Below are 12,576 nucleotides of genomic sequence, written 5' to 3' on the forward strand. Positions count from 1 at the left end.
GGAGAATAGCCAGATTGTTTCAAGCTGTTAGGAAGGTGACACTATTTCAAATAACACATACAACAGTGGTGTGCTGAAGAGCATCCCTGAATGTCGAACCTTGAGTTGGATGGGCTGTAGCAACAGAAGACCATAAACTTACACCCAGTGGCCACGTTATTAGGTATAGATGGAATCTTATAAAGTGGCCACTATGGGTATATTCACTGGAATCAGCCTGTCACTTGAAAAAAGATCTATATATCCTCATTCTCCTTTCCTTGTACTTGGCTCAATCCTCCATTCATATGATGTTACCCACAACCTGTGAATACATTACCAACCTTTAATGTGACACCTTATTAATTGTGATTTGAAAATCCAAGTACCAATGCTTTATGGTGCCAGCGATCGTCAATCAGGTTGAAATTGCCATTGCTGCCTGAAAGGAGTTGTACATTCTCCCCGTGACTGCGTGGATTTCTTCCGGGTGCTCCAGTTGCCTTCCACATTCCAAAGACGTACGGTTAGGGTTAGTGAGTTGTGGACATACCATGTTAGCACCGTAACCATGGCAACACTCATGGGCTTTCCCCAGCACAATCTTCGGACTGTGTCGGTCATTGATGCAAATGACACCTTTCAGTCTCTGTTTCAAAGTGCACGTGATAAATAAAGCTAATCTTTAAAATCTTTCATCGCTCTCCCAAACCCCAGCTATCCCGCTAAGTACATCTGCAAAAGAATTGTCAAGCACCGTTTCCCTTTGTAAAACACACCGACAGTTCAATTGTGTTATGAAGCTCCTGCTGCTCTTTATCCCTTATGTTATTAAGATCCTGATCCACACATGAACTGTTGAAATCATTCATTATAAATTGCTCCATAGTATTTTCCACAGTTCAGCAAGTTCCTGCACTTTCTCCTTTATGTCCTTGCAAGTAATTGATGGCCAGTATAATAGTCCCAGCTGTCTAAAGCGCCTCTGTTTCTGTCCTTGCCCATTCTAGGATGTACTCACTCTCCAGCACTGCAACATTCTGCTTCATCAATACCACACTGCTCCTCTCTCCTCTTTCCTATCTTTCCAGAGCAGCTTGTATATGTGAACATTTACAACCAATTTCTGCTTTTAATTTAGCCATGTGTCTGTTCTTACTACAACATCATAATTCCATGTGGTTAATTTCATCTTAGCTCATCAACCATTTTTAACATTCAGATACAAGCACTGTAAACCTGCATGAGGCTTTCTTGTACTTAGGCTCAAGTTATATCTAAAAATGTTCTATTACTCACTCTGGGGTTATCTATCTTTTTTTGAAATGTCTTTTCTTTTGTAAGCCATTCCCCTGTGCCCAATGCCATGTTAAATTAATTTAAAGCTTCGACCCTTCTCACCAACTGCAGCACAACTTTGGTAATATGGTGGCGTGTTCGGTCCCAGTGGTTTCTACGGGGTCAACAAAATGTGCTGGTTTATTTGAATGTATTTTTAATGATTGCAGATACTGCTGAATTAAGAACTTAAAGTACTGCAGGCCCAGCCCACCGGCGAGCTGCTGGCTGGCAGAGAAAATGAAAGAGCTGCACGTTGTGCTGCTGCCTACGTCAAAAGACGCATACCGTCTAATATCAATTGACCGTCGTGGTCGCCTTTGTTGTGATCGTGGGATCCATTTGGACATAATGCCGCAAGTTGGATTCACTGATTTGTTGGCGGTGAGCAGGGGCAGACGGTGGGGGGAGCTGCGTGGCCTCGGTCATAGTAAGGACTAGGCCTCAAGCCACAGGGTCACGTGTTTACAGCCGCCAGGAGAGAGGTGCCAGAGCCGGCGCACTCAAATGGGGGCAGTGTGGCGCAGCGTCAAGGTGGGAGTCGGTGTCGCCCCGGCTCTCTTGTGGTCGTCTGCAAAATTTGGAGGCGTTGGGTGTTTGAACTCTTGGCTGTATCTTTCTATCTTGTATGTGCTGAGTGTGACCATTGGTGCTGTGTTTTCCACCTTGACTTCGGAGTATCGCTGTTTCATTTGTCTGTATGGCTGAATGACAATTAAACTTGAATCGAAGTGTCTAACTTATAAAGTCTCAGCGCAGTGCAGCACAGAAATAGATCTCAGCCCATCTAGTCCGTGTCAAACTGTTATTCCGCATACACCCATGGATCTGCCCCTGGACCACAGTCCTCCATGCACCTCCCATCCATGTACTTATCAAACTTCTCTTAAATATTGCATTCAGATCCGCATCCAACAGTTTCTTTCACACTTTGATAGAGGAAATTACTCCGCGGTTACCTTAAACTTTCACCTTTCACCCTTAACCTATGATCTGAGGTGATTTCTGATCTCTCCCCGCTTCAGTAAATAAAGCCTGCTTGCATTTACCCTATCTACACCACTCATAATTTTGTTTACCTCTATCAAATTTCCTCTCATTCTCCTGCGCTCCAGGGAGTAAAGTCTTAGCCTATCCAGCCTTGCCTTTAAGCCCCGGCAACATCCTTGTCAATCTTCTCTATACTCTTCAATCTTATTGACATATTTCCTGTAGGTAGCCAATCTGAACTGTATGCAATACTCTGACTTTGCTCTCTCCAATGTCTTCTGCAACTCCAATGTAACATCCCAGTTTGTGTACACAATACTTTGTGATGATTTTTCCTTGTTTTGTTGAGGTGGAATCTTATAAGTCTCTTACAGAACCACTAAACTGAATTTCACATGAATGGCAACAGAAGACTCTGTCTTTGAATTTATTTTCTTTACTTGTTGTCAAGTGTTGACCCAGATAAACACCAGTGAGCCAACAGGCCCGGGCAGGAAACTACATATCACCATGTCAGACGGGACTGAGCTGAGCGACGATTGCACCGCATTTTAGAAACTGTCATAAGCCAGATGGGGAAAAAAACAAACACTTTAACTCACTGCAATTTGATCCTGACTTCCCCCATAACTCTTCTCCTGAAGTCTCGGATTCTTTCTGCAGTCCTGCTTCACAGGTGCTATTAGATATTCCACTGACCTCTCCATATGAACAAACGTTACTGTTTATTTCCTGACTAATCAAGGGGCAAGGCCGAGGAGTAGAACTCGCCTCCCTCTGCTTCCCTTCCTCCTCCCCTTTTCTCCCATGGTCCACTCTCCTCTTGTATCAGATTCCTCCTCCTTCAGCTCTTGACCTTTTCCACCTATCACTTCATAACCCTTCCTCCACCCACCCATCTTTCCCCCTCACCAGGCTTCACCTATCACCTGCCAACTTGTACACTCCCCAACCCCCGTCCAATCTTCTTATTGTGCCTACTCCTCCCTTCCTTTCCAGTCCTGATGAAGGGTCGAAGTGTTCACTGTTTATTCCCCTCCATAGATGCTGCCTGACCTGCTGAGATTCTCCAGAATTTTGTGTGTGGCTCTGGATTTTCTGCAGAAACTCTTGTGTTTATGACAGCTGTCAGACATTTCATACATTTCCTATAAACCTCTCCCTCTTCCATGCATTAATCATCATCGATGCAATGAAGCCCCATCACTATGGAAATGGGTTGGTTGCAGTCTCCTACGAGGATTGGAGGTTGGTTGACCTGGCCTGAACTAAGTCTTCACATCCCATCTCTCTCATATCACCACCATCTTCTTTCCAACAAGTGATGCTGAGGTGATTGGTGAGATGGTGGGAGGGGATAGGGAGAGTATGCTAGCAAACAGTGAGCCAATGAAAGGGACTAAGCATTCGATTGACTATGGAACTAGTCTGCCTTTGTGTCATAAATAAATCACCTCTATACAGTTGTGGGCACATGGCCAAGTGGTTAAGGCATTGGACTAGCGACCTGAAGGTCGTGAGTTCGAGCCCCAGCTGAGGCTACGTGTTGTGTCCTTGAGCAAGGCACTTAATCACACATTGCTCTGCAACGACACCGGTGCCAAGCTGAATGGGTCCTAATGCCCTTCCCTTGGACAACATTGGTGTCGTGGAGAGGGGAGACTTGCAGCATGGGCAACTGCTGGTCTTCCATACAACCTTGCCCAGGCCTGAGCCCTGGAGAGTGAAGACTTTCCAGGCACAGATCCATGGTCTTGCAAGACTAATGGATGCCTTTATTTATACAGTTGATCCTATCTGTATTACAAACCTGAGGACAAATCCAATCTTCCTACTGATGCATTGTCTTTTGTGGACTGCACCCAGACCGTGCTGGCTCAGGAGATCGGTGGCACAGTTTTAATTGGTCTGAAATGCCAAGTTTCTGCCTCTGATCTAATAAGGGCCTTTTAGTCGAATGTGTTTGGTTGATGGAGCTGGGGGTGGATATAAACTCAGTGGCCTCTATGAGGTACAAGAGGCTTGTGATCTTCTGCTTCTGTCCCCATCCATTTCAAGGTTTGATGGGTTGTGAATTCAGGGATAATCTTCTGCACAACACTGTTGTAAAGGTGGTTAGTTGAGTTACTATCAGCTTGGACCAGTCTGATCATTCTCCTTCGATCTCTCTCATTAACAATTCATTTTTCACCTACAGGACTGCCATTCACTGAATGTCTTTTGTTTTATGCATCATTCTCTGTAAACTCCAGAGACTGCCGTGCGTGAAGATCCCAGGAAATCAGCAGTTTCTGAGATGCTCAAACTACCCCATCTGGCACCAAGAACCATTCCACAGTCAAAGTCACTTAGATCACATTTCCTCCCCATTCTGATGTCTGGGCTGAACAACAACTGGACCACATCAGCATGCTTTTATGCACTGAGTTGCTGCCACATGATTGGCTGATTAGATATTTGCATTAACGAGCAGGTGTACTGGTGTAGCTACTGAAGGGGCCACAGAATGTGTATATATTAAGAATTATACAAAGTCATGATGCCTTTGCACTGGAGTAGTGAACTGCCATTTCACTTTCTGGATGACCATGAAGGATGGTTACTTGTGGAAAGGGCTGTGACCGTTGCCATGGGAATCTAGCATGAGCCATTCAGGTAGGTGGCAGCATTGGATCTGTTGCCTTGATGAGAATTTCATTTTATTCGCACACCTGCTTGTTGCTGGTTAAATGTCTGTATTTGACAAATTCTTTCAAATTTGTGTCCCTTTTGTATTGTGATTTTCTTTTTAATGGTGTTCAAAATTTGACTGGGGTCCATGGGGGGGGGAGTGTAAATCCTTGTCCTTCGCACACTTCTTCAGAAGGATTACATGGAGGGGAAATAGCTCATCTGTGGATTAGAATTAATTGGACCATTTTTCCAATGAGCTGGCACTTAGGGCTCGGGTCGCATGGCATTCCTCTGAGGGAGCCATAAAGCACAAAAACGGGCCTCTTGGCTCAGCTGGACCCATGTCAAACAAAATTCCCATCTAAGTTACCCTATCTGTCTGCCTTCTGGACTATATCCCTCCAAACCTTTCCTATCCAAGTAACTGTCCAAGTTCCTGTTAAATGCTGTGAATGCAGCTACCTCCAGCAAACATTGATCAAAGGAAACCACAGGGTTTCCTTTCAATCTTGGAGGCAAGGCGGGTGAAGTTCTGTGCTAGGGAAGGTGCACCAGGAACTTCGTTCTGGCTCCATGAATTCAAACAGAGGTTCATGTACACTTCCGGTTCACTGAGAACAGGGCTTGACACTGATGGCTTGTGTGATCAAATAGGCCATGAAAACTACCTACTACTGTTCGCTGATCGATAATCCTAATCAGTCACACCCTCCATCACCATTCAACTCTGGCTGCAATGCGTAATGTTTACAAAATGCGCTCGCTATTTATACGGCTGCAAACCCCACCTCCCAAACAAGTGCCCGTATTGCAAAGCAGCAGGTGCATGGAAACACTGCCACCTACAGGTTCCCCTCCGAGTTGCAGTTGCTACTGATTTCAATGTACAGTATATCATCGTTCCTTCATAGTCGCGGGGTCCTGGAACTCTATCAATTCAAGATGGCAGCTCACCCACACCTTCTGAAGAGCAATTATGACTTGCCAAAAAAAAATTGGGCTTGCCAGAGATGTCTGTACCATTTAAAAACAAAATAAAAATAAACTTGGGACTACTGTATTGGTTTTATAGAGGATTTGGTCCCCTGAAGGTATTGAGGAGTATGTGGGACCAGCAGTTAATCAAGGTTGCACTGTGTCCTGCCAGAGAAGAGGCGATTAGGCAACCTCCCCCCCCATGTCAATCAGACAAGGTGACCACACTGCTGTAACATTAATAACGTATCAGAATTTATACGGAGCAATTCTTTGCTTGACCTTTCCTTTTTCCAAAGAAATAAACCTGATTTTATTGGAAGAAGATGTTGTGATTTCAGTTTTCTTTCCTCTTTTTAAATGTATTGCTTTTTGATAAAATTGACCTTGTTCTACAATACATTGTTCTGAGCTGTACACAGTGCCCCATTTCCATCTTGAGCATTGGTGGAAGGTTCAGAATGGAAACTGAACATCCCAAGCAGTACTGAGGACCGCTGTGCTGCTGGAGCTGCCATTTCAGGGGAAATAACCTACAAGCCTATCCTGGTGTCCATATTATTATTCTCAGAACATTTTTAAAGCAGCGTATTTGGTCATGTCTGTATTACTGCCTGTGAGATCTTGTTTTGTGATTCTTTGGCCACAATTCCAAAATACTTTAAAGGCTACAAAGTGCTTAATATCCAGAAAAGGATGTGGAGGTTGTTGTAGAAATCCAAGCCTTTTATATCCAGCATTTGAAAGCGGGGCTCTGTTTTTGGCGTAGAATGATGGCAGTTGCTCTAATTCTCTTTCTCACCATCTCTTGCAGCCACTAGCTCACTGGTGGGACCTACAGCCCAGGGATGCAGCCAAGATGCCAGAAAGTGCTTGGAAGCTGATTTTCTACACTGCCTCCTGGTCCTACAGCACCTACCTGCTCTTCCTCACGGACTATCCCTTCTTTCACGACCCACCGTCTGTCTTTTATGGTATGCATCAAATAGTTTCACTCAACACTTGCAATGAGTTATAGTCCCTGTCTAGGAAGATTGATTATGTTCTGTGTGTAATTTATTTTAATGTATTCTGCACTGTAATCTTGGTGTTGTGGAGTGGAATGATCAGGAATCCAATGTCAAAGTTCACTATGGTTTGTGTAGTCTAGACAGTCTGGGGTAGAGCTCTCTCTCTTTTTCTGACCTGATAATATGAAATAAAACAGTGGAAACAACCGAAGGACTGGGAATGAGTGGTATCAAGAAATGACTCCTCCATCCCTCATGCCTCGACACCCCTCCTGATATGACATCACACACACTTTGCTTCGAAAGGCCTAGATAGAGTGGACGTGGAGAGGATGTTTCTGATATGGGAGGGTCTAGGGCCAGAGGGAACAGCCTCAGAATACACAGATGCCCCATTAGAACAGAGGCGAGAAGAAATTTCTTTAGCTAGAGGATGGTGAAACTGTGGAATTCGTTTGCACAGATTTGGAGGCCAAGTCATAGGGTATATTTAAAGTGGAGGTTGATAGGTTCTTGATTAGTAAGCGTGTGAAAGGATTCAGAGAGAAGGCATGAGAATGGGGTTGAAAGGGATAATAAATCAGCCATATGGAATGGTGGAGCAGACATGATGGGCCAAATTCGGCTCCTGTGTCTTATAGTCTTCCACTGTTGTGCCCTTGGTGCTAGACTATTAATTGTAGAATTCCCTTGCAAATTCTTCCATCCTTCTTTAAGGTGCTCTGAAAGACTACCTCTTTGACAATGGTTCCAAGACGATGTTTTGTAGTTGGGTGTCATCGTCCTTTCAGAATGCTTCTGCGAACCAGCTTCCCTTCTTTTACTACATTTGTGGTGTTATCTAAATTTGACGTTTGTTACAGGTTGTAAAGGATCACACGTAATGGGGAAGACACTGGTTGTAAAGTTAAATCTATAGCAAGTACACAATTTTGTTGATAACCTGTAGTCAGGCTCACTCAGTTGATAGAACATCTACTTCTGAGTCAGAAGGTTGTGGGGTCCAAACAGACACCGGAGGTCAACACAAACGATCCAAAGATTCAGATGAGATGCCACACCATGGCTGCCTTATTAAAGAACTGAATGAAGATCAGGGATTTGAATCATTCAAGATTCAAGATTGTTCAATGCCATTTCCAGTACACAAGTGTAAAGGAGAACAAAAAGATTGTTACTCTGGATCCAATGCACCACAAAAATAACACAATAAGATAAAGAACACAATAATAAAAATACACAATAATTATAAATACATAAGATAGGTTATATACATTGACTGTATGTCTAAGCAGTTGTATGATTGTAAAGCAGTGTCTGTAGATAAGGTGACTCACAGAAAGAATGGTGGTGCTGGGGTGTGTGGAGGGGTGGGTTAGTGGGTGGAGGTGTTGATCAGCCTTATTGCTTGGGGAAACTTTCTGTTTTTGAGTGGTTGTCCTGGCGTGGATGCTGTGTAGCCTCCTCCCCGATGGGAGTGGGGCAGTCCATGAGAAAGATGGGTGAGATCCTTCATGATGTTACCGGCCCTTTCCCAGCACCTTTCTGTATGTATATATATATTGTAGAGCCCTCCCATTCGCTGCGGTGCAGTTTCTGTACCAAGCAGTGATGCAGCATGTTAGGATGCTCCCTACCGTGCGTCTGTAGAAGGACTGGCGTAGAGATGTGCACAGTCCAGCTCGGTTTAGCCTCATCAGAAAGTAGAGGCACTGGTGATCTTTCCTGATTGTGTATAATGTATTCTGGGACCATGAAAGGTTGTGCAAAATGAGCACCCCCAGGAGTTTGACACGCTTGCAGTTTCCACTGCTATGCTGTCGATGTAAGGGGGGGCGGGGGGGGTGAGTCACATGAGCTCTCCTGAAATCGATAACCACCTCCTTTGTCTTGTTGACATTGAGGAAGAAGTTGTTTGCCTGGCAGCGGCCTTGAGCTCTTCCACCTGGCCAGCAACCTCCCAGTTAAAAAAAAGAACTCTAGCAAAAGAAAGGTCAGATTAATTTTGAATTTATTTCATTGCCTTGTGTGAGATCTTGCTTTACACACAGAGCTATCATGAATCCACAGACTGGACCCCAGTATCAAAATATAATTCATTGTTCATGATATTTAAACTCTTTGGGGTATCAAAGTGATATGAAGGGTAATGTTTAAAAAACAATTTTTCTTGGCATTGTTTCTTGTAACATGTCTCTCTCCTAATCCTTCCCTAGTCCCTGAGCTCAATAGGAACTGGCTCTTTTAATGAATCACTGCACAGTCTCAGCAGTTCTTTGTTAAACCTGCCAGCTGCTAGCTACAGATATTTCTATACCTCGCCGAGAGCTGTTGCGGGGAATTTAATTTTTGTTATTATTGGTAACAATCTGCACAGAACTGACTCTCCTGGATTTCCATGGATCTATGTGTATCTTGCTGGCAAAGAGAGTTCTAAGTATGCCACCGAAATATCTTCTGCAAGGATTGACAGCGAACATCGTAGCTGCTTCCAGTGCTCAGGTCCAATGTTAGTATTGGTTAATATTCTGACCTGCTCTCTAACTGGTCTGGGGTAATTTTACTGAAAAGGCAAGTCTTCAGGGTAAGCAGAGGAAGGTGAAAGATAGGAAAAGATTTCACAGTCATTCAATCCAATTCAATTCAAGTTTAGTCGTCATTCAACCATACACGAATACTCATGAATACAGCCAAACGAGACAGCAATACTCCTCCCTGAAGACTGAAGACCCATTTTTCCGTTTCCTTAAATAGTCTTCAGGGAAAGCAGACATCCCACCTCTCCTGGAACTTCCGGGAGTCTCCCGCATATTAATAATGGCTCCCTGATGCCCGTAAATTATATACAATATCATGGAAATCAATTTTTTTGAGAGCGAGCAAGAGAGCGCGCGTGTGCGTGAGAGAGCGAGAGAGAGCGAATGAGAGCGAAAGCGAGTGAGATAGGGAGAGAGAGCGAGCGAGAGCGCTTGAGAGCGTGCGAGCGACTACAAGAGAGAGAGAGAGAGAGAGTGCGAGCGACAGCACGCCATGGCAGAGTGTTCCAAAAAAAAATATAAAACTTACGTCACCCCAGACTACACTAAAGTGTACCCCTGCCTAATAGGGGTCAAAATAATGACAGTGTTGCTCGCTGCACTGTTTGCAACAGTGACTTTTCTATTGCCCATGGTGGGTTAAGACTGTAAAAGACATGTTGAGGTGAGTTTAACAGGTGTCATTCATTCATTAGCATAGCTAACGTTATTTAAACTAGCTGGCTAGCTGCTAAGGAGCTACTCTATTGCAGACATCCCACTTCTCCCGGAAGTCTCCCGCAAATTGATGGTGCTACCTCCCTGAAATGAGTTTTTGCAGGGTGGGGTGTCTGCGAGAGATGGGAGTGTTACTCCGCTCTGAAGACAGAAGGCCCCATTTTTTCATTTCCTCAAATAGCTACAGGACAAATCCAGACCAATCTGTTCCGCCATCACTTGCTGTTAACCTCCACCCATCTAACAGATGGGCACACAGCAGATGGGAATGCCAGCCCTTGCACGTCGCACAAGATTCTGACCTGGAAGCATGTTGCCACCATGTCAAACTCCTGGCATAGCTGGAGAACTTTGCACACAGGGTCCATGGGTTCACTCACCTCAACACTGAACTGATTCCACAACCTATGGACTCTACAATGCATATCCTAAAAAAACACAAGTTATTTATTTACTTGCTTACTTATTTATTATTTTCTTTTTATTTGCATTGTTTGACTTCTTTTGCACACTGGTTGTTTATCCATCTTTGTAGTTTTTATTAATTCTATTGTGTTTCTTTAGTGTCTACTGTGAATGCCTGCAAGAAAATGAATCTCAGCGTTGTATATGGTGACATATACATACTTTGATAATAAATTTGTTTGAACTTTGAGATTCCCCTCTGTTTTCCAAAGGCTTCAGAAATCTGCAATAAACAGCATCTTTCCCATTGAAGCTCAGATCCTAATTACGAATCTTTAAAGATACTGTCTGTAAAGTAACTAAATAAAAGCTGTAAACCTCAGCTTCCCTCAAACGCTACCCCGGAGTACACTCCTCATATCACCCTGCAGTCAACCCTTCCCCAGTACAGGAATAATTTATTGTACTCTCAGGACACATTTAATTTATTGATTCCCTCCAGAGTGCTCCCTGATCAGAGTCTTCCCAACTGGTTACATTGAAAACAAAGTCAACAAATTATCCTGCGTTCTCTCTGCAACTCCGCATCCCTAAAATGAGGCCTCTTGAACATAAGCATCACGTTCTCTCACATGAGGAACTTGCTGTTTGGTATCCTCCCTACACATTCCAGTGTACTTCTGAGGCAGTGTGATGATCTTGGAATTGTATCAAGGGTAAGATATTAAACTAAGATCCTATTTGCACTTTGGGGTGGATGCGATAGATCCTGGGACAGTTTTTTGGTAGAAGTTCTCCGTAGTGTTCTGGCTGCAATTTCTATCTCTGGCAGCATGACTAAAACAGAAAACCAAGAGATTATTGCATGGGGAGCTTGCTGGGGCCAAATTGTATATAGCATTTCAAATATGCAACAGTAGCTAGACTTCCAATGTATTCATTTAACCATAAGTCCTTTTGGCTGTTCCTGAGGTCATGAAAGGGAAATATTTTTTTTATTTCAAAAAAATGAAAGGGAAATATTTCTTTCATTTGTGAGACATGGAATAAAAATCGTACTGCAGATGAGCTCTGGTTTGTGTGTTTAGTCAAAGATCAATGTCCCTTTAAGTTGTAAAGGCCCTACAAGGATCATGCTGTATCAATATCTTGTTTCCTCCTACCCAAGTCACAGTTAGTAAACTCACTGTTACAACTACGAGCTCTGCTGCATCTGCGCATAATCACAGAGGGGCCATGAAACGGGTTCGACAATCACGCTGAGTATGCACGGTCTAGCCAATTAGTGCTTCACTTAGATGGTATTTAACTCCCTTCTTCACGTTCCAGTCTTGTCAAGGCTTGACCAAAAGCACAGCGATGTCTACGCTCCCTGCTTATCTTTGTTCTTGCCCAGAAAAGAAGACTGCCATTTCGATTGACACTGTAAAGGAGCAGTATGCATTTAGTGTTAAGTTCCTGTTTCCTAGCTGCATTGTTTGCGTTAGTTTTCAGTTTGAGAGCTTTTATTAGCAGTTAATTGTTTTTCACTTAATTCTGCACAGTTCTTATTAAAAGCCTATGAACTGTTCATCTGCTTCAGTGTCTGTCCCTTCACACCTGGGCCATAACTGCACACTTGTCTTGACCAACAGGCTTCCTTGTCATGGCCTTCCCAGACACATGAACTTAAGGCATTTACTGATTCCGGGGCAGCCAGGAACCTCATGGATATTTCTTTGGCTCAGAGATAGAAAGTTCCGGCTTAGCAATTGAGAGAGGATATCGATATCAAGGCTCTGGATGGTCAGCCTCTGGGCACTGGCAAGATCCACCTTTCCAAAGTATCCCTCCCACTTGTGCTAGGAGGCAAACATGGAGAACAGCTCTCCTTCTATCTCGTGCCACTGGTGTTTGGCCTTCCCTGGCTTTATCGCCATAACCCATGGATTGTTTGGTCCCTAAAGATGCTC

The 12,576-nt window shown here is 43.8% G+C and overlaps 1 protein-coding gene across 1 annotated transcript in view; it reads left to right on the plus strand.

The window, feature by feature from the left end:
• cers1 (ceramide synthase 1) overlaps positions 1–12,576 on the plus strand; it is a 53,038-nt gene that overhangs the window by 15,949 nt on the left and 24,513 nt on the right. Inside the window, exon 2 of the mRNA XM_072244303.1 lies at positions 6,770–6,929. Coding sequence (XP_072100404.1) covers positions 6,770–6,929 — 160 coding nt within the window. The remainder of the gene's footprint in view (positions 1–6,769; positions 6,930–12,576) is intronic.

The sequence above is a fragment of the Mobula birostris genome, chromosome 26 (assembly GCF_030028105.1).
Source record: "Mobula birostris isolate sMobBir1 chromosome 26, sMobBir1.hap1, whole genome shotgun sequence".
Taxonomy (NCBI): domain Eukaryota; kingdom Metazoa; phylum Chordata; class Chondrichthyes; order Myliobatiformes; family Myliobatidae; genus Mobula; species Mobula birostris.